The 22510-nt window shown below is 37.5% G+C and overlaps 1 protein-coding gene across 1 annotated transcript in view; it reads right to left on the bottom strand.

Annotated features, from left to right (window-relative positions):
- The window catches only part of COL22A1 (collagen type XXII alpha 1 chain), a 567886-nt gene that overhangs the window by 111172 nt on the left and 434204 nt on the right, over positions 1-22510 (bottom strand). Inside the window, 4 exon segments of the mRNA XM_043991519.1 lie at positions 6209-6286; positions 15023-15067; positions 16665-16769; positions 19439-19492. Coding sequence (XP_043847454.1) covers positions 6209-6286; positions 15023-15067; positions 16665-16769; positions 19439-19492 — 282 coding nt within the window.

Here is a 22510-nt window from a genome sequence, read left to right as displayed (position 1 = left end):
GAACAAATAAAATGAATTAATTTTAAAAAAGAAAATTAAGTGAATTCTCAAGTTTACAAAGCTAGTGTCAAGGTCAGAACTTGAACTTGGGCCTTCTTATGTCAAAACTTGTTCTTCTGTCACTAAAAGAAACCTAAGAATAGCTCCAATGAATCTTAGAATTAGAAAGAACTTCATGGGTCACTTATTCTAGACTCCTAGCTGATACATGAATCATCTACAGCATACCAGATGAATGAGCATTTAGCTGCTGCTTTGACACCTCCAGTTACAGGTGACTCACTACTTCTTTTGAGTTCCAGTAGCACTTTCTTTGTACTTCTGTCTCTAATTCTCCCATATATATACATATACACACACACACACACACACATATACACACATGTATATGTGTGTATATGTATATAAACATATATGTGTGTATATGTACCTACATTTGTTATTTTTCTATATACATGCATATATATCATCTCCCTATGTAATTATATATATATTCTTTATACATACTTATATTTATATATTGTTTAGAAAATATTTATATATAAAAAATTTATGTTATTTATGTTATCTCTCTATAATTATATGCATATATACACCTGTGTATATTATTTCTCTATATAATTATATTTATATACACAGATGTATATGTATATATAAATATACATATACATATTCATAGTTATAGTTATTTAAATGCATGAGCACAAGATCATGCTCAAATAACAACCACTCCATGAAGCCTTCAGTGATTCCACAGGTCAGAATTTATTTTTCCTACCTCAGACCTCACACAATGCTTTGTTTGCATCTTTCTTAATGCATTCCTAGTATTCCATTTTGTATTTTAGTTATTTCTGCATTATTTCTCTCTCTCTGTCAATAAACTCAGGGTGGCAGTGTGTTGGTAACCCATTTATGCATTCAATATTCACTTAACAAATGTTTTGTTGAATTGAATTGATTTTGAGATCTTATTGTTATATTGCTCTCTGGGGACAGGTAATACATTTCATTTATCTCTGAATATCCCCTGTTCCAATGCTTTACATGAGGCACTCTATATAATAATTATAAGCAATGATGAATAAATGAATGAATGACAAATCATATGAAGCAACACATATAACCAAAAAGAAACATGGCATTGTGGGCAGAGTTCATTTGTATCTTTGGAAACACTAAGCATGATGACTTATACCCTCAATGAATCTTTTAAATGAATGGTTATTGAATAATAATGGATTCTTATTGGGCACATCTTATTCAGCACAGTATCTGGGAACATAGTGTAGGGAAAAGGGTCTTGGACATGGATTCAGGAGATGAGGGTTTGAATCCCTCTTCTGCCATTTAACCCTGTTCTGCCATGTACTTATTAGATGTGCCACCTTGGACAAGTCATTTCTCCTCTCTAAGACTCAGTGTTCTTATCTACAAAATGGAGATAGGAGGTAGTGCTACTTCTAAAGGTTATTGTGAGGAACAAGTAAAACATAGTATGAAAAGCTTTTAACAAATACTGAAGCATGATATAAGTGTAGACTTTTATGAGGATGGCTGAGGCCCTGCAAGGATGTTCAAGTGGTTTCTGAATCATTGTATGCTTTTGTTGTTGTTCAGTTTTTTCAGACATGTCCCACTCTCCTCAACCCCACTTAGGGTTTTCTTCGCAAAGATATTGGAGTGGTTTGCCAATTCCTTCTGCACATTATACAGATGAAGAAACTGAGGCAAACAGGATTAAGTCACTTACCTAGGGTCACACAAGCTAGTAAGTGTCTGAGGCTATATTGGAACTTATGAAGATGAGTCTTACTAATTCCAAGCCCAGTGCTCTATCCACTGTGCCAGTTTTAACATAAAGTTAATTTGTTTTATATTATAATGCTTTAAAATTCTTAGTCCCTGCATAGTAGATATGCTAAATCTATTAACCAGTGGAGTTGATTGCCCAGAACATCCCATTATTCCCCCCCCCCGCAAATATAATTTCCTAGTCATTTATGAATAAGGAAGGAGAAAGAGAACACTACATTTGATACTATGCAGAGTAGAAGGTATGATTCAAGAAAATTGGAAAGGACTACTCATTCTTGGGAGACAGTGTTCAGAAAGAAGGGCAAGAATGATACTCATGGTCTCAGATGTCTAATTAGAAGTGCACAACATGTGAGTAATAAATAAGTTGAACTACAGACAAAGGAAGCAAATTTGGCCTCACTGACCATTAGAATCTAGGATTTGGAGATTGGATTGCTACTTTAAAAACAGAAAAACATTACTCTTATGTAGCCCACCAAGAAGAGAACGCAGATTTCTGTATTCTAGAAAATCAACGGGTGATAGTTCTTCTCTGCAGACTTAGAATATATGTCTTTCTTAATCCAAACCAAGATCCCAATAGCTTTCTTGGCAGGCATACCATACTGTTGACTCAGTGAGCTTCTCAGACTAACTGCTGACTAACCAACTATACTTCACTTATCTTGTGCTTGTGAAGCTGATCTTTAGAACTCACGTAAAAGACATATCAATATCAACTTCATTTTTATTATATTTGATTTGGCCCAATGTTCGATCTTGTCATCATATTTCCACTCTGAATTTGACATCAAGAGTGATCTCTTCCAGCTTTGCGATATCTGCAAGTTTGTGGATCTTTTATCAATACCTTAATTCAAGGCACTGATAAAAATGTTACATAGACTTAGGCCAAACACAGATCCCTAGGACACTCCACTAGAAACCTCCTTCTATGTTCATAAGAAATCAATAAGAACCATTCTTTATGTCTAGCCACTCAGCTACTCCTAAATGTTACTTAATTTTACTATCATCTATCCATGTCTTATTTTTTACAAAACTTGCAAGAGTGATTTTATTAAACTAATTTATTTAAACAACTCCCCTTTCCTACACATTGAATTATTTCCTTTTGTGGCTTCAAAATTTCATTCATTATGTATTTTCTTGCCTTCTAGACTGACTTCTCCTAGAGAATTTCTGTCCATAGAATTGTAACTATCCTTTCTCTGAATGCTTTCAAATTTATTTTTTCCTGAATCTAAGGTACATGTCAAACAACACATGGCTTTATTCCCATTCTCTGGTACAATGTGAAGCTGGAGTTGTCACTTCACCTCAATGCTACCATCATTTTAACCTCAGAAACCAGCGTCTCCCTCTTGGTGAAAATCCAATCCAAAATTGAATTCCCCCTTTTGGATCATTTCACCTTTTAAATTACGATGTTATCATTAAGGCAAATTAAGAAATTAACAGATGTTCTGCATTTGGCAGAGAACTCCAGCAGCTATCTTGATAGCTGTAGTTCTCCATCATTGTTATGTCATGGCTCTGTGCTAGATTTCTGATTTTTTCTCCTGACTCCAGCTCTTTCCTCTTTCTCTGCAAGTTATCTATGATATACTCAGATGACAAGAAATTTTATCATTTGTCTTCCTGTCCACTGACCTTCACTAAATGTTCTCCATCACAGTTGACTCATCTGGTTCATAGGTCTCCATACATGAGTATAATGTGTCCACAGTCAATGCAACACCATCCATTTATCCCTTTGTTGTTGGTTTTGAATAATATTTAGCCTTCAAAAGCTGTGTTCTAGTCATGGATCTGATGCCATCAAATCCTAGTGATACTTATGAGTTTAATTTGGACTCTTTGTATTAAAATTTTTAGTTCATCTTGTTACCATATTTTATGCATTTATGTTGAAGCACTTGAATTCATATATTTTTTTAAATTTGGTGTTACTTTTTTTTTCTCCTATAAAATTCTGACCATATCACCAGCTATTTTTCTTCTTAAATTCCATGGTCCCCATGTAGGCAGTTTTTTTCCTGATGTTTTCTTCTTAATCCAAAGCTCCTTTGATTAGATTTGCAAGATTCCAGGCAAACACTTACTGGCATTACAACTGGACTCATTCCGTCCCTGGCCAGGAAAAACTATATTGTAAGCAACGACCCAGAAAACCAAATATTCTCTGACACCATCTTCTCAAGCAAGTGTCTGCTTTCTAGATCTGTCTGTCTCTTCTGAATCCCTTGCTTTTGATGGACAGAAATGATGTGAAACATCATTTGTGTCACTAAAGTCTTGACCAAGACTTCATACTTTTTAGATTCTTTCTGACAATATTTCTATTCATGTGGATCATCAGGAAAGGGGGGCAGTCATCTATTTTAATAAGACTTGAGTATTTATCTTGTTTCAGACATATGTCCCAGGAAAAAAATAGCTTTCTCAATCCTTGCTGTCCAATCAGCACAACCTCAGTACCTGCTGTATGAGCATCACCAACCCCTCTTACTTGTCTCTTCTTCCTTTGATTTTTAATAAATGATCCTTCACCTGACAACAACATTAAGTCTATAGTGTGATTCTGTGTCAGACAAGTAGCTGCTTTCTCTTCAGAGTGAGTCATTCCACTTTAAGAAGGGCTTCATTAGCTTTTTTTCTTTCCATCTAAATATTTGTATTAACATAAGCATTAACATAGCTCAGATAGATGATGAACAACCTGGTCTTGATTTCAAAAGTAATCCAGTAGTTCAAGACCTTTTGGGAGAACAATGTAAAAGAGGGACACATAGGGACTACATAAACAGCGAGACAGGGGATATATTTCCCAGAGTTTTCCATTTTGTGAGTTCCTTTGTCCTTGGAGAGACTTCTATTCAGAGATTTTTTTTTTGTAAGCTTAGATACATAAGTAGCAGGAAGACACTGCCAGGCAGTCCAAACTTCCTGGTGTGTGGCCAAGAGACGAGCACTGGTATGTTGATTGCTGATTGACAGCTGTGATCAGGGGAAAACAAAGGATGAACTGAGACCTCTTTGCAAGGCTGTTCAGGGAGGTGAGGCAAATCTCAAGTGGATGTGGTGTTCAGACCAGATGGAGGCAGAATGTGGGCAGTCAGAGGAAATAGAGAATGGCCCAACCTAACAGTGGGGTGCTGACTGGATCACAGTGAAATTAGTTGATCAATAAATTCAGTCAATAAATACTAATTATCTACTGTTTGGGACAGCTAAGTGATTACAGTATATAGAGTGCTGGGCCTGGGGTCAAGAAGACTCATCTTTGTGAGTTCAAATATGGACTCAGACACTGAGTAGTTCTGTGGCTCTGAGCAAGATACTTAAACTTGTTTGCCTCAGTTTCCTCATCTGTAAAATAATCCAGAGAAAGAAATGGTAAACCACTCCAGTATTTTCGCAAGAAAACCCCAAATGGTGTCATGAAAAATCAGACATGACTGAAATGACTGAACAACAGCAGTTTATTACACGCTGTGCCAAGCACTGGGGATACAAAAAAAAAAGTCAAAAAGCAGTCCCTACCCTAAAGGAGTTCACAATCCAATAGAGTTGCTGTTGATGTGATCAAACAGAATTCTTATCCACTGGTTCTTTCTCATCCTGATTCTTTAGAGCAATTGCTGAGGAGGCTTTAGATACTTTTAAACCTTCCCAATCCCTTTCCTTTAAGTTCCCCTGAGACAAACTGAGAGGGGCTAAGGGAGAAGAGGAAAAAATCAAACCAAGCTTCAATACCATTGAAACTATTTGAAGCAATGTTTTCTTGCTTAATTGGGTTTTTATGCCATTTAATTGTTATATCATATGGCCATTACAGTGAACTGTTTAGTACTATGAATTTGGGGTATATATACTGTATTTGAGGGAGTTAACCCATACCATGAGAAATGGGGATTTGAAAGAGTAGATGATAGAGACATGTTGAAGTTTTGGCAGTTTTGAATATATTCCAGACCATATCTTCTAGATTTTCTTTGAATCTGGTAGCTATCTCAGTTTAGTGACTGGGTCACCAGCCAAGAGTCCTAGAGCTATGAGGAATTGGGGAGAGGGTAGACAGACTATTCACAGGGAGTTGGAGCACCATCTGGTGACTAAATACTATATTACACCCCCTTAGCTGAGTAAATAATTGACAGACCAATGTGACAACAAGATTTTTGTTCCTACTCTGAAAGAGCAAAGAGCAAGGGAACAAGCCAAACATGGTAACAGTTGTGACTAAATGTATCTCTTAGTCTTGTGACCAGCACTTACCACCAACTATGTGAAAAAATAATATGGAATGGAATGATACAATATTAATTCACCTGGGAGTCAAGAAACACATCACAGTTTGATGAAGTTGGGTTCAACTACTTACAGGAGGGCCTGCTACTCCAGTCCCTGGGTCTCCTCTATTTCCAGGTTGGCCAGGCAAACCTGGAACACCTCTGTCTCCCTAGAATGAAGGAAAAACAGTCTGTAAGATCAGCACTTTATGTAGTATCTAAGACAGTTCTTCAACCACCAAATGCAGTCATGATCTTTGACACCAAAATTATACTCATTTACCCCAATTCAGCCATTTCAAGACAGGATGTGGTTTTAAATCATTTTATCATCCTACTCACCTACCTCACAACAAGATGCATCATGTCAATGTTGCTTTTAAAATTCTGCCAACAATGTCAAACTGACCACACTTTTAGCTCCCTCTACTGCTCAGATTTTGATTTGTTTCTCTATGCTAGACTACACTCATCAACAAAACCATATGCCTAATTCTGATTATATGTCCCCAAACTCACCACAGCCCCATGATGATCATACTTCTCTATCTGACCACTCTAGGTCTTACCACATAGATCCATAGCTATGAAAAATCAAACTTGAGTACACTACAAGTTCTGATTATTACTTCACTATAAGTCTGGCTTTCCCTATCCTCAATTGAGACCAGAACCAGAGAGGTAAGTTTAACTCCTTTTTTTTTTTTTTTTTTTTTTTTTTTTTTTTGCTGAGGCAATTGGGATTAAGTGACTTGCCCAGGGTCACACAGCTAGTAAGTGTTAAGTGTCTGAGGCCGGATTTGAACGTAGGTCCTCCTGAATCCAGGGCCAGTGCTCTATCCACTGTGCCACCTAGCTGCCCCAGTTTAACTAACTCTTAACTCAGTGCATGAATCTACCTCATAAAATCTTTGACAAATAGTGATCTGGCTAGCTTATCTCCAAAGACCTCTTGTGAAAGGGAGTTCCTTCCATCTGAAGACAGTCCATTTCCTGTTTATATAGTCTTAACTTTTTTTTTTTTAAGTGAGGCAATTGGGGTTAAGTGACTTGCCTAGGGTCACACAGCTAGTAAGTGTTAAGTGTCTGAGGCCGGATTTGAACTCAGGTCCTCTTGACTCCAGAAACAGTGCTCTATCCACTGCGCTACCTAGCTGCCCCTAGCCTTAATTTTTAATACATTTTTCCTTATACTAAACCCAAATTTACTTTTCTGTATCTCTTAACCATTGAACCTATTTCTTCATTCTGTAGCTACACAAAACAAGTCTGCTTCTTCTTCTACATGATGACATTTCAAAAATTGGAAAGCCACTGTTTTTCTTCCTGCCTCACACAAAGCTTTGCTTCTTCAAGCTACAAGCTTTAGTTCTTCCTATTGATTCACAGGAATGTGATTTTAAGGGCTTTCACCATCTTCATTACTATCTTCTGGGTGTGTCTCCCCTTATCAAAGTCTCTTCTAAAAGTAACATCTAGAATTGAACACAGTATTAAAGATTCCCACTTGACCAGAGTAGAAGACAATGGGATGATCTCCTTTACCTTTTATTCAATACTAATATAACTTCTACCTAAGATCACATGAGTGTTGGGGGGATCGACATCACATTGTTGAATCCCAGTTGAATGTCTCTATATCCTTATCACTCAAACACTATTCAATCCCAAATGAATGGTTTATAAATTTGGTTTCAGCCACTACCTCTCTACAAAAATACCTCCCCCTAATATTACTAATGAAATCCATCCTCAAATCCAATAACCTTTTGTAGTCTTCATTTTTAATCCTTTTATAGCAACTGACACTGTTGGCCACTGTCTTCAATATGCTTTCCTCCTTTATCTTCTGGTGACAATGCTGTCTCTCCTGGTTCATATATGTGTGTGACCACTTCTCACTTTTCTCATTCCTCTCCTTTATCTTTCAGTATGTGTGCCACTCTGACCCTTTATCATATTTCTCTGTCTTTTTTCTCTTTTCAATCTTAGCCAGTCCCATATCTTTAATTATTACCTACATGGGAGTGATGCTCAAACCTATATGGATCCTCAATCTCTCAGCTAAACAGCAGTCTCATGTCTCCAACTAGCTGCTGGAAATTTTACCTGAGCATCCCAATATTATTCCAAAGTCACTGCCCCCAAATGAACTTGTTATCTTCATTCCCAAATCTGTCTCTCCTACCAATTTCTCCATTTTTCCTGTTCCCCAGACATTTATCCTTATAGACAAGTAAGAAAAAGAGGATACAATGGCAAGGAAAGATCCAGAGAAAAATACAACCTCTCAGAAATGGAAAATTGCATTTAGAGTCATTTAGAGGTGGTGTTAGTTGTCATAAGGGGGGGGTAGTTTCTTTACTTTTTTTTTTTTAAGAATGCATTTCTTTCTTTCTAGAGAAAGTTGTGTGGATATATTTTAGAGAAAGTTCCACAGACTATTAGAAAGAAATGTCCTTTATGTACATTCAGTATTTTCATATGCCAATTTTGAATGACTAGAAGATTACCATCAGGCACATGGAAGGCAGCTTTATCAAATGGAAAGGATATAGGCCAGGAGTTAGGAGATGAGGGAGCATCAAACACTAACCATGGGATAGTGTTGGACTTAGGAAAATGTGGAGTCAAATTCCTGCCTCTGATACTTGTGATCAGTGTGACAATGGGGAAGTCATTTAAATTCCTTTAGCCTTACCTGCAAAATGGTGATGATAACACCTGAAGTGCCTATCTCAAAAGTTGTTGTGAGGCTCAAAACAGAACAAAGGCAATACACTTCACAAAACTGAAAGTCTTAGATGCTATAAGTGCATTTTGTTTGTTGTTTGTCCTTCATTCTCAAAGAGGACCATGACATTGGGGGTAATATCATAACTAACACTGAATTGAATTTAAGTGAGTGAGTGCTGTGTGAGGTCACCAACCTCACTCCTCCAGAGCCATCTGGGTCCAGTGGCAAGATATGTATTAGGATGACCCAGGATGTTTAAGGAAATTGGGGTTAAGTGACTTGCCCAGGGTCACAAACCTAGTAAGTGCCTGAAGTGAGATTTGAACTCAGATCTTCTTGACTCCAGGGCCAGTGTTCCACTCATTGTACCACCTAGCTGTCCCTATTAGTATAGTATAGCAATAACAGAAATTAGGAACTCTATTAAAGTTTGCCTCGGTTGCTCTCATCTCCCAAACTTCGGACCATTGACCTGCTTCATAAATTCCTTAAGGTGGCAAAATTTCCTATTTAAAGGGCCCAAAGAGATCATGTCGTAAGCTATGTTCTTCATTTTTTACAGATGAAGAAACTGAGACCCATGGAAGTTTAGCGACAATCATATTCACCTAGGGAGTAAGAACTTGAGCTTTAGGATAACCTAAATTGGATATCAAATCCAGCATTATTTTCATTATGTTTTAAGTAGATTCCCAGAACATATATGGGAAATATCTCTAGGAAATAGGAAGCATAACATGGTGTAGTGGTTAAACTGTCGAATTTGTAATCAGAAAGACATGGGTTCAAATCCTATCTCTGACACTTCATGATCAAAGATAAGTCATTTAATCTTGATCTGTTTCAGTTTTTTTAAATATGTAAAATGTAGGTGTTCTAGATGCCTTCTAAGGTTCCTTATAGCCTTAACTCAACCTACGTTTATCTGCAATAATAATAGGGGGAAGTTTGCCATTTTAGTAATACTCCTTGAGGATGAACCTTTTATTTTAACCAGAAAAATTCCTACATGGTATAGGTGGTTGGACCACTGGGGATTGGTATATTCTCAGTTCAAAGTTCCTTCCAGTCCTAACATTTGGGAAGCCCTGCTCTCACTTTATATCATTCATAATTCCCAAAGTTTATAATTATCTAATTCTAAAACTCTATGAAATGTTGTTTAGCATAACAAAGTATAGATAAGACAATGGACTGGAATTCAGAAAATCTTGATCCTATGTCCTTTTTGCAACTGGGTAACTGTATGATCTGGTATAAGTCACTGCTTCACTCTGGTTCTGTCTCCTAAGAGAGGCAACATATGGAATAACAGAAAGGGCACTGGGCTATCAGAATCAGGAAGGCTTGAGTTCAAATCCTGCCTTAAATACTTGCCAGTTGTGTGACCTGTGGCAAGTCACTTAAGCTTTCTGTGCCTTGGTGTCCCGATTTGTAAAATGAGGAGGTTAACTCTAAAGTCCTGTCTAGCTCTGAATCTATGATCCTAACAACTTCTATAAAATGAGTAGATGGGTGGAATGGAATAGCTCTAAGTTTCTTTCTAGCTCTAGTATTCTATGATAATGAATTCTGTATCTCTGCCCAGAAGCAACTTATCCTTGAGACAATCAGATTTAAAAGAAATTATTCCTACACTAAATACTAGATAGACAAGGGAAAGAACTCCCTGTCCATTCCCTGGATTCCAATCCTCAACTGCTCTCTTCAGCATATTTGCTGGGTTTTTGTCCATTTTATGTCTTATGGCTCATTGGAATTCTGACCCTGTCCTGGGGAAACAACTGTCCAGCTTAATAGCCCATATTTTCAGTACCCAACAAATGGTTTAGATGCTATTTCAGTGGAAGTTAAAATGTAAGGTTAAGAAATAAAAGGTTGAGTGCTTGTGGGATGGAGACAGTAAAGATGCAATGTGTTTACTCTCTGTTAAGACTCTAGGGAATTGGGGGGGATTTTACTACAAATGAAGCAAAATCAAGCCTTTCATAGGCTTCTGGGTAATGAAGCGGGGTGTTCCAATGAATCAATGGGTAAAGAAAAAGCAAAGGCTCAATTCTGAAATTGTATGACTTTGTTTTCAGCCTTTGACCCTTGACTATACATGATAAGGGATGTAATTACCACCCCCACCCCCCAATTCTGCTGCTATTCCCTAGTGATACTTGTCCTACCCCACATCATCTGGCTCTCTTCCTAGTACCACTATGTTAACAGCAACAATTAGTTCCAAACCACACTCTCACAGTATCATTAAAAGTTAGAGCTGAAGGGAACCTTAGTTTATGGAACATTAGAACAAATAATGTTGGAGACTTGAGAATATATAATATTAGGACAGTTAGTCAATAAACATTTATTAAGTCCTATTATGTGTTAGCCACCATGCTAAGTGCTTGAGATACAAAAAAAGACAAAAGATAGTCCCTGCTCTTAACGAGTTCACAGCCTATTATGTACAAACAAGCATTATATGGAATAAAGTAGAAATAATCAATATCCATTAGCACTAGCATTGAGAAGGATTGGAAAAGGCCTCTTATAGAAGGTGGGATTTTAGTTGAGATTTGGAGGAAGTTAGGAGGTAGGGAGAAGTAGGTAGAGTAAGTTGATAAATGGAGTGTCTCTTGGGCACAGAACATTGAATGTAAGAACTGGAAGAAAAGTTAGAATACAAAATGTTATAGAACAGAGAATGAATAATATTAGAGCTAGAAGATCTGAGGTTATCCAGTCTCTCATTTTACAGAGGAGATAACTGAGGCCCAGAGGGACAGAAATGATTTTCCTAAAGTCACATATCTTGTTAGATGCAGAAACAGGACTAGAACCCAAGGTTCCTCAACAGCAATTTTGTTGCACTTTCTACTATAGCAGGATGTACCTTAAAACATTACACCAAGATTCTGGATCTGGTAAGTTGCTCTGTTACTTCTGAATGACTGGTCTGTGTATTTGTTTGCCTATGAGCTGCCTGGTGTTGTGGGGCTTGAGTAGGAGTCTATATCCTCACTTGATATGATCATCAGGACCCTCTTTCCATTAAGAGCAATAAGAGTTGTGTTTTGTTTGTTTGTTTTTTTAATAGCATTTTGCACGCAGCAAGCACTTTCCATACCTAGATTCTCATAACAGTTTTGTGAAATGGGCAGGAAGTTCAATATTAATTTTACAGATAAGGAAATGGAGAATCAGAGCAGTTCATTGACTTGCTCAAGGTCCCTACTTCAGCATTCTTTCCATTAGACTGCCCAAGAGCAAAAGAAAGATTATTTGAGGGCCAGGAGTAGTTTCAAAGAAACTTTTGCCCCTTTACAAGGCCTAGGGATATAAGACATTCAGATTCTGGGAAAATATTGCTCACTAAGGGGATATCTGAAAGTGATTTCTTTGTAAATACATTTCTAGAAAACAGCATTTACACATGTCACTGTGCCTAGACATGACCCCACCACTTTCTTCTTTGATGCCTGTGTCAAGATAATGGAATGTGATAGATGAGATTTAGCAGATATTCAGGGGCTCACCTGGAGACTGAGTTAAATTGATTGAATTGGATAAGGCAACTGACTGTTGACTGCTTATTAGATTGTAAGCACATCTGGCTGGTACTTAAGGGTACTTAAGGAAGCATGGTTCTCAGAAGCTGAAAAAACTTTGAACTTTGAATTTGAATGACACTAGCCAATCAGCTTGAAGAACCTCCCATTTCTGGGAGGGGAACATGAAGCAGGAAGGACGAAGCAGACACTGGGGAGAGAGCTCGGCCTCTTTGGCTGAGAGACATCAGCATGGTGGCAGGGAACTTCACAGGGGAGTTTAGGAAGGCAAGGATTTCAGGCTGTAAGAAATCTGTTCTCAATCTTTCTCTTTCTTTTACTGTCTTTCAATAAACCCTTAGAAAACCTAAACTCGTTTATCAGTGATTTTAGTCAGTTTCCTCCCAAAACTGGGGAGACAGATTAGAACCCATGTTTAGAATTTTAAATTACACGTGCCTCATTATTGTATGGAGTTAACCCTGGTCTCTACTGGAAGGGACCATAGAGATCACCCAACAAAATCCTTTCCTGTTATCTTCTTCAGACTATAGTCTCTAATTACTTCAACTGATTCTCATAGAACATGAGTTTAAGGTCCTTCACCATGTTGTTTCCTCTAGATGTTCTTCAACTAATAAGTCTGACCTAAGATACTGGGGAGCAAACAGATATTCATTCTCTGAAGGTCACTGAAATGATGAAAGAGACTACTGCATAATAGCTAGATCCAAGAAGACCTGAATTGAAGTCCCACCTCCAACACATACCCACTGTGTGACAGTGGCCTTCACCTTTCAATAGGTATCCTACTTACATTAGCATGCACCAGCAAAACTCTAGAGTTTAGTCTGAATCAGATTAAAATATAATTGGGAAATATTTAACAAAATAAATTAAAATGCAATACAAAACAGAAAATTATAATTTCTAGCTAAGTCAATATGTAGCCATAGGGATGACCAACACTGTCTATGTGAGTTTGCTACCACTGGTCTAGACACTTCCTTAAGACTGTTTCAGAGAAAGGGGCCTAAATTAGTAAAAAGACTATCTTCACCTGGGAGTTCCCTATATTAAAGAACTCACAGATCCAATTTTTATCTTTATGCCTATCATCCAGGTGGTTATTGGTAGAGCTAGGATTTTAATCCACATCTTCTCACTCCAAATCCATTTCATTTTCTGACCTAAAAAGACTTATATGAACTGATGCTGAGTGAAGTGAACAAAACCAGGAAAACATTGTACACAGTAACAGCAATGTTTTGTGATGATCAACTGTGAAAGATTTAGCTCTTTTCAGCAATACAATGATCCAAGGCAATTCCGAAAGACTTATGATGGAAAATGCTCTCCACATCCAGAAAAAGTATTATGGAGTCAGAATGCAGGTCAGAGTATATTATTTTCACTTTATTTGTTGTTGTTATTTTTTCTTTCTTGTGGTTTTTCCCTTTTGTTCTGATTCTTATTTTATAACATGACTAATATGGAAGTATGTATAACATGATTGTATTTATATGGTCTATATCTTTATTGCTTGCTGTCTTGGGACGCAGGGAGGGAAGGAAAAGAGGGAGAAAAATTTGGAACTCAAAATCTTACAAAAATGAATGTTGAAAACAATCTTCATATGTAATTGGAAAATAAAATAAAATACTACCAAGAAAAAAAATTCATTTCACTTTCTGCCAGAAACTATGTACAAGCTCTGGAGGGTCCCAATAAGATGGAGTCACTTCCAGCATGGAGTCAGTAAGAGCTTGGATCCAATGTAGGGTAATTAGAGCAAGTACAGAGAGTGAAGTAGCATCTACATCTCTTGCCTCTATACTTTTACATAGAGACTTGTTTTTTTGGTTTGTTTTTGTGGTGAGGCAATTGGGGTTAAGTGACTTGCCTAGGGTCACACAGCTAGTAAGTGTTAAGTGTCTGAAACCAGATTTGAACTCAGGTCCTCCTGACTCCAGGGCCGGTGCTCTATCCACTGCACCACCTAGCTGCCCCTACATAGAGACTCTTACACCTGGAATGTACACCTTCTTAAATTTCATTTATAGAATCATTGATTTCCTTAAAGACTCAGTTCCATCTTTACTTTCTACATGAAACTTTTACTGGTCTGCATTGCTGCTAGTGCTTTTCTATTTAAGGCTACTTCTATCTACTCTGTATGTGTCTTGTGTGTTCCCATTTATATACATGTTGTCTCCTCCATTACCAGGTAAGCTTCTTGAGGATAGGGACTATATTGAGTTTTCTTTTGTAGTCTCAGCATTTAGCATAGTGCCTGACATATAAGTGAGTGCTTAATAAATCCTTGCTAATTGATATAAGCATCAATCAGGTAATGATTTCTTATTTTCTTCAGGCAACTCATTAAGCCCACTTGATAAATCATGGAATGCTAGGTTTTGTTGATGAAAGAATTACTGAAACCAGTAAATACATTACTTTGTTGTTTTTTTTAAAGAATCACCATGCATTGCAAGAGAAATATTATCATGTCTTTCCCAAAGAGGTGGCTTCATGTAGAAGAGGATTTGAATGACCTGAAATGTTGAGACTTTTGCATAATAGAGACATTCCATGCCCATTTACTGTTTTCCTGAATGACAATGACTTACCTTGTGTCCTTGAGGCCCCAGTAACCCAGGTGCACCAGGAAGGCCCTGCAAAAAGAACACAGGAAGGAAAAATTATGAACAATTAACCAAAGAATAAATATTTCTTGTATTTCTGAGATATGCTTAGTCCTGTGGTAGGTGCTACAGGAGATAAAGAGGAAGGCATAGCCTGGGTTCCTAAAAGTCTTATAATGCAGTTGGGGAAGTAAGAGAAATGCTTAGGAAAGAATTTAGAAATACCTTTCCTTAAAATGATCTTCCATTTATAATGGATAAAACTTACATGTGCATAATTATTTGCATGTTGTCTTTCCCATTAAAATGTGAGCTCCTTGAATGAAGAGTCTCAGTCCCTCCCTCTCCCTCTCCCTCTCTCCCTCTCTCCCTCTCTCCCTCTCTCCCTCTCTCCCTCTCTCTCTCTCTCTCTCTCTCTCTCTCAGAGGGGAGCAGGGCAATGAGGGTTAAATGACTTGCCCAGGGTCACACAACTAGAAAGTGTCAAGTATTTGAACTCAGGTCCTTCTAAATCCAGGGTCGGTGCTTTATCCACTACACCACCTAGTTGCCCCTGTGTCTTAGTCTTTTAAAAAATATCCCCAAGCACAGTGTTTGGAAATATTAAGCACTTAATAAATAAATACTTGTTGACTTGATATAATGGACTAAAAATAATGGCCAAATGTAGAAAACAGGAAAAAAAAATCAAGTGCCTGGTGGCCAAACCACACTGTTGGCAAGTACCAAAAACCAAAAACCAAAACAAAAAAAAACTTTTAAAGGCTCCAGTGAATGGGGCAATGACTGCATATGAGAATGGATATAGATAATGAAACATATAACATGAAAACTTGGTCACACCCACTGCAAGAACTCAAATCCATACCTGGATTTGACAGACTCACTCAGCTGTTATTTCTTGAATCTGATCCCTTTTTACTATTGCTTATATTGCCATGATTAGATGCATTGATCTGATCTTGGGCTACCACTTCCATTTCTTGATTTCCTAGTTCTAATTCTTGGCCATGGTTTTTTGGTTCTCTATTATGGGACACATTCCTGTCCTATAATCTGCTCTCTACTCTACTTCCATAGATACTTCCCTCTATGAAGAAATTCCCAGAAAGACAGTGCCAGGCCCATCACTACTCATTCTGTCTAGCTATCCTCTCCATTAACTTGATCAACCAATGAGCCATCCTGTGGGAGAGTAGCTGTTTTACTGCTTATATTGGTCCATAATATCTATCCCATATGACCTTCCATTCTCCTGAAACAAGGTCAATAACCCTCCTACTTCTTTTGTAATATTACTTTTAATTGAAGTATCCTTATAAAATGAGGTGCCAGAACTGGATGCTAGCTACCTTTGTCATTATATTGATGTGGGCTTTTTGTAGGAAATGTTTGATTCCTTGTTTCAATTAAAATATTATTTCTTTCACTCACCTCCTTATTTACTCCTCCCTTATAAAGCAAAAACAAAACCTTATTCCCAACCAACCTTGTGAGGTTCAATGTATAACTCAATCATGTGCACCAAACATCATATTAGAAGACTGGGGAATTACTTCCAGCAAATCCTTATCATTATTTCCCATGGCTCCCTGTGACACAGAAGCCATGTGGAAATTCTACTTACAGGCTCTCCTTCTTTCCCTTTCCCAGGAGGCCCAGGTTCTCCAGGAGGGCCAGGGTCACCTCTGGGACCAAGTGGTCCCGTCTTTCCTTCTTCACCAGCTTCTCCCTGCAGGGAGCAAAAACATAATATAAATATGCAATTATCTGCCATGAAGCAGTTGGTTTGGAGGATTAGTATAGAAACCCAGAATATCAACTCTGTAAAGGACTTCAGAAATAACCAATTCAACCACTACTTAAAACACAAATCCATTTTACAATATATTGGAGGAGGGGCCAATCAATATTTGTTTGAAGGCATGATGCCACGATGACCAGTTTTTCAAGGTTGACTCTTGCTTTTATATCAAGAACACTATCTCAACTGAGAATAGTAAATCATAGAATCAAATAGAATGGGCTTTAACAGTCATCGAGATCCAACCTTTACCTTGTGCTTCCTCAACAAGTTGCCAGCCGACCTCTGTTTGAACACTGTCAATAACAGAGCTCAACTTCCCCCAAGACAATCCATTCCAAAGTGGACTATACCTAATTGTAACTGAGTTTGTTCCTTATATAGAAGTAAAATCTCCTTCTCAATGTCTTATCTTAAACTTGACTTTTATAGCCACGCAAAATGAGAATGATCCTTCTACTGACAGTCAAAGAAAGATAGCTATAGTATTCTCCTTTTTCTAGGCTAAACAGCCCCAATTCCTCCAAATGTGATAATATGTCCTCCCATATGAAGTCTTATGTTCTTGGTCACACTCTAGTTTGCCTGTGTCCCTCTTAAATTATGGTGCCGGGAATTCAACATGCAGGATGGAGTCTGAATAGAGAAGATATTTTCTTATGCTTCTATTTTCTTATGCTCTGCTTCTTTTAATGAAACCTGAAGTTTCGCTTTTGTTTGTTTGTTTCTGTTCTAGTAGGCATGTCACACTTTAGACTCATATTCAATTTTGGCCAGTGGATCCAGATATTTGGCACATTGACTGTCATCAAAGGAAGGGAAGTCTCTCCCTCCCTGAACCTGTGCAATTTTTTTTTGAACCTAAATAAAGGATTTTACATTATCTATGTTAAATTACACTGCATTGGCAAAAAGAGGGGTTTTGTTATTAAAGTGAGAACCAGATATTATTTTTTTTTTTTTTTTTTTTTTGCGGGGCAATGGGGGTTAAGTGACTTGCCCAGGGTCACACAGCTAGTAAGTGTCAAGTGTCTGAGGCCAGATTTGAACTCAGGTACTCCTGAATCCAGGGCCGGTGCTCTATCCACTGCGCCACCTAGCTGCCCCCCTCAGATATTATTTTTACCAAAAAAAATCTGTTGAGAAAAATATTCAGAGAAACTGTCTGTGGATGTCAATGGAAACCATTTTACAAATGCAAAGGTCAAATGGAGATAGGAAAAATAAAATTCCCAGGGACTATTCTTCCTAGTGTGTGGCTATGGGCTGTGGCTATGCTCCTAAAATATATATGAAACTATTGATTTTATATCCAGAGATCAAATTGACCAATATTTTTTGATAACTCCGTGCTTAGTTCTAGAAGTAATCCTACACTTGTGGAATTTCAAAGTATTTTGCACTATTCATTCATCCAGCAAAAACTTAGTGTCTACTTTTTGCAAGGGCCTATACTAGGTAGGAACTGTGGGGAAATAATAAGATTTGTTCTCTATCCTCAAAGAGATTAAAATCTAATGCACTTCTATTCTAATTAGTATTATATTTATATATACTTAAGTACTTAAGGTACTAGGCATAAAGCCCAGCACATAGTCAGTTCTTAATAATTGTTTGTTGAACTAAATTTAGTTGATTTTGTGTATATATTGTCTCCTGCCTGCTAGAAGAAAAAGCTTTTTGAGGGCAAAGACAATGAATAATTTATCTTGATAAGCACTGAACAAACTAATGAACATTCTAAAAGCGTATTCGTTTGGGGGAATCATGAAAGGAACAGTTCCTAAGAATTTGAGTTTGACCTTGAAAGATGGGTGAGATTTCAAATCTATGATGGGACAGTAGATATGTTGGTTAGTTTTAATGAACTGGTTTTTCCCCTTTTTCTTTTGAGATCTTTCTTATGAATGATGATTCACAGGGGTAACGGAAGAAGGATGGAATATATTTGGAAACTGGTGTAATATAAATACAAATGGTATCAATAAAAATAGATAATTTTAAAATAAATAAATAAAAATATGATGGAGAGGTTAGATCAGGCTAAGAAAAGAACATAAGCAAGATGATGTAAGACAAACTTAGAAAAGAGTGAGTCACAGAATTTGGCTACAGTGTAGAGAATATTCAAGGAAGTGATGAGAGAAAAATCTTAGACCAGAAGTTTGGTGCCATGTTATAAAGACTGCTAAACTCTGAGGTTAATAGGAATGTATATAGATTTCTCTTCACTGCCATTGTCTCCAGTCTCTCATTCTCAGACCTTTGAAAAGGCACATTTGTAAAGACATAGTTGCCATTGCAAGAGATCCTTCAGGTCCTTGAATTCTATGATCAAGGGTTTAAATCATATTCTGATTGGTTCTGTAGAGAATTGCTAATACTTATGTGGCAATTAATGAGAGATTCTTGAAAAATTAGCATTGGAAAAAGTCCTAGAACTTAAAATGTTAAAACCTAGAATCTAGAATATTAGGCCCCAAAGGGATTTTAGACAATATATAGTCTAAGCTCCTAATTTTATAGAGGAAAACACCAAGGCTTGTAGCAAAGAAGTAAACTGCTCAAGTCCAAATTAATAGATCACTGCTTCTTACCTTTTCTCCTCTCTCTCCAGTTTTTCCTGGTGGGCCCATGACTCCAGGTATACCCTGAAGGGAAAAAAGTTAGATTGGCATAAAATTGTATTTTAAAAATATTGTTTACACATGGCAACCAAAGACAGATTACTAAAATTCATTCTAGTCCATCATTATGATCAGATCCCACTATCATCTTTCCCTATTAAAGCTGTATAAAAAATGAAAACTTAGGTCAAAGTCAGGAACTAAGGGGGAGGGATTGGTATTCACAAGTGTCATCAACAAAGGGCATAATATTTCCTTTTCAAAATGTTATGACCTAATGTATTTATTGTCTTGAATAATACTTCTAGTTGATTAGAGCTTCCTTATCTGTTCTGATATTGTAAGTCTTTCCAAGGATAATGCATTCATTTTAATCATAGCATCAATACAATGCTTGCTGGCATTTCCCTCTCTGTATCTTTCTCAAGAGTGACATACAAACTTAAAAGTGAGAGGGATTAGACACTATGAGATCCGTAAAGAGAACTCCCAGATGAAAAAAAACATATCCTCTACCAAGGCAGGTCAGCATCTTCTCTACAACTTAGTCTTAGAGAGTTGTCTAGAGTAACCCAGGTCTTCTTGACTTCAAGGTAAACTCTCAAAGTATTACCTGTCAATTAATACTGCTACTCGAAGTAGCATGGCATAACGGATAGAGTTTGCTTCAGAGTGAAGAAGACCTCAATTCAAGTCCAAAATCTGACGTATATTGAATGGATCATCCAGGAGAAGTCCCTTACCTCTACATGCCCCAGGTTACTATTAAAAAAATAATATTTTTAAGTCCTAACCATTGCATAATTCTGAATCACTATTGTAAATAATAATACAATCCTCCAGTTTTAGAGCTAGGAGTTCACTTAAAAATCTCATTAGTAGAGAAACTTCATCTCACAAGGAAGAAATAACATTCTCAAGAGGGATTGTCAAGGTCACATGGGTATTAAGTGGCAGAGCCAGATTTAAATACAGATCCTCTGAGCCAAAATCCAGGGCTCTTTCCACTGGACCACAAAGGGGGTGAAATTCAAACTCAGCTTAGATTTTCCAACTCCAAAGCCTCTACTCTTTGCACAGGAAGTAACTAATGAAGAGAAGAGGTGCTGACTGACTAGGGCCAGAGAATAGCAGTGTTTTGGGACTGTAGGTCTAAAGGTCAAAGTGCAAAAGCAACATTGACACAGGGACTAAAGGGTGAAGACTGAAGAGTGACTACATTGATTCAGATTAGAATTTTTCCCTGGGAAAGGTAGAAACAACCCTTCAGGGAGCTGAGGTTTTCAGGAAGGCCCTAGAGCAGAACCTTTATAGTAGTCAGAGAAGGGTAATAGATTCAAGTTGTTTCCATAATAATTTTATTCTAACGCTTCACTGTGAATTCCAACTCATTAAAGTTTATCTTAATGGGCTTCAAGTAGAGGAAAAAATGCCACCCTAGTAAAGCAATCCTAGGCTATTAGAGTTGAAAAAAAGCCCTTAGAGACCAGCATACCTCTGCATGAGTCTATGGAAAAGAACAGAAGAGGTGAGGATTGCACATAAGAGGTTTGGATACTTGCTACTGGAAATGGTTTAATTAAACTTTCGATTCTTTACCCCTCCCATCCTATCCAGATAGAATTAAAAGTTGGGTAATTGCTAGTTCCCTTGCCTGAAAATTTTTTATACTTAGAAAATCTTGACATTCCAAAGAAAGGGACTTTTAAAAGTACAAATCAAGAAGAGGGAATATATTCTTCCTATGAAATTATGGAATATTATGGCTTGGAGAAATGATTGTAGAGGTCAACTAGGGCAGGGCTTCTTAAACTTTTTCTCCTCGTGACTCCTTTTCACCCAAGAAATTTCTTTGAGAATGCAGGTATATGGGTATATAAAATTGGTATACATAATCTTTTGCTGTTGCCAAATTTTTGCAACCCCCACATTCAGTTATGTGACTTCATATGGGATAGTGACCCAACAGTTTAAGAAGCTAGGATCTAGGGCAAACCCAACCTGATACAAGAACCTACTTTATAAATCAGGATAATTGGGGCATCTAGGTGATGTAGTGGATAGAGCACCAGCCCTGGAGTCAGGAGGACCTGAGTTCAAATCTGGTCTCAGACACATAATACTTACTGGCTGTGTGACCCTGGGCAAGTCACTTAACCCCAATTGCCTCACCAAAAAAACAAAACAAAACAAATAAATCAGGATAATTAATACAAATGGTAGCATTCTTAATTGTAGAATCACCGATATCATCACCATCACTACTACCTATACTCCCATCTCCATCACTCCCATCACTACCACCAGCACTAAATGAGGAGTAGCATGGTGCCTGGGAAAGAGCACAGGCTCTGGAGTCAGTGGACCTGAGTTCCAATCTTGCTTCTCACAATTATCTGTGTGACCTTGGGAAAGTCTTCTAACTTTCCTAGGCTTCAGTTTGCTTAACTCTAAAATGAGAAGACTGTATTAGATGGCCCCTCATGTCTTTTGGAGCTTTAGATATGTGATCCTGTTAAAAGCTGATTGAAACTTCTGACTCCAAGGCCTGGGTTTTTTTTCTACTATACCAATTAGAGCCCAATTAGAGATAAGCTCCCATCTTTCATGGGACTAAGTGTGTGTGTAACTCACAGGAATCAATCAGGAAAAATAACTTCTTACTGATGGAGTTGTTTAAATGGAGGCTGGGTGACCTTATTTTATTTATTTATTTTTTGTTTTTGTTTTTGTTTTTGTTTTTGTTTTTGTTTTGTTTTGCGGGGCAATGGGGGTTAAGTGACTTGCCCAGGGTCACACAGCTAGTAAGTGTCAAGTGTCTGAGGCCGGATTTGAACTCAGGTACTCCTGAATCCAGGGCCGGTGCTTTATCCACTGTGCTATCTAGCCGCCCCCCGGTGACCTTATTTTATAAAATCCTACTCTGGGGGCTCATCACACTTTGAAGGTGGTTCTGGGTTTGTAAATGCTATACCTGAACCCAAGGTCTACTAGGTCCTACCAAACTGGAAAGGTTTAGGGCTTAATGATTGACTGTGTGTC

The sequence above is a fragment of the Dromiciops gliroides genome, chromosome 1 (assembly GCF_019393635.1).
Source record: "Dromiciops gliroides isolate mDroGli1 chromosome 1, mDroGli1.pri, whole genome shotgun sequence".
NCBI lineage: Eukaryota > Metazoa > Chordata > Mammalia > Microbiotheria > Microbiotheriidae > Dromiciops > Dromiciops gliroides.
This window is presented reverse-complemented; position numbering and strand designations above follow the sequence as displayed.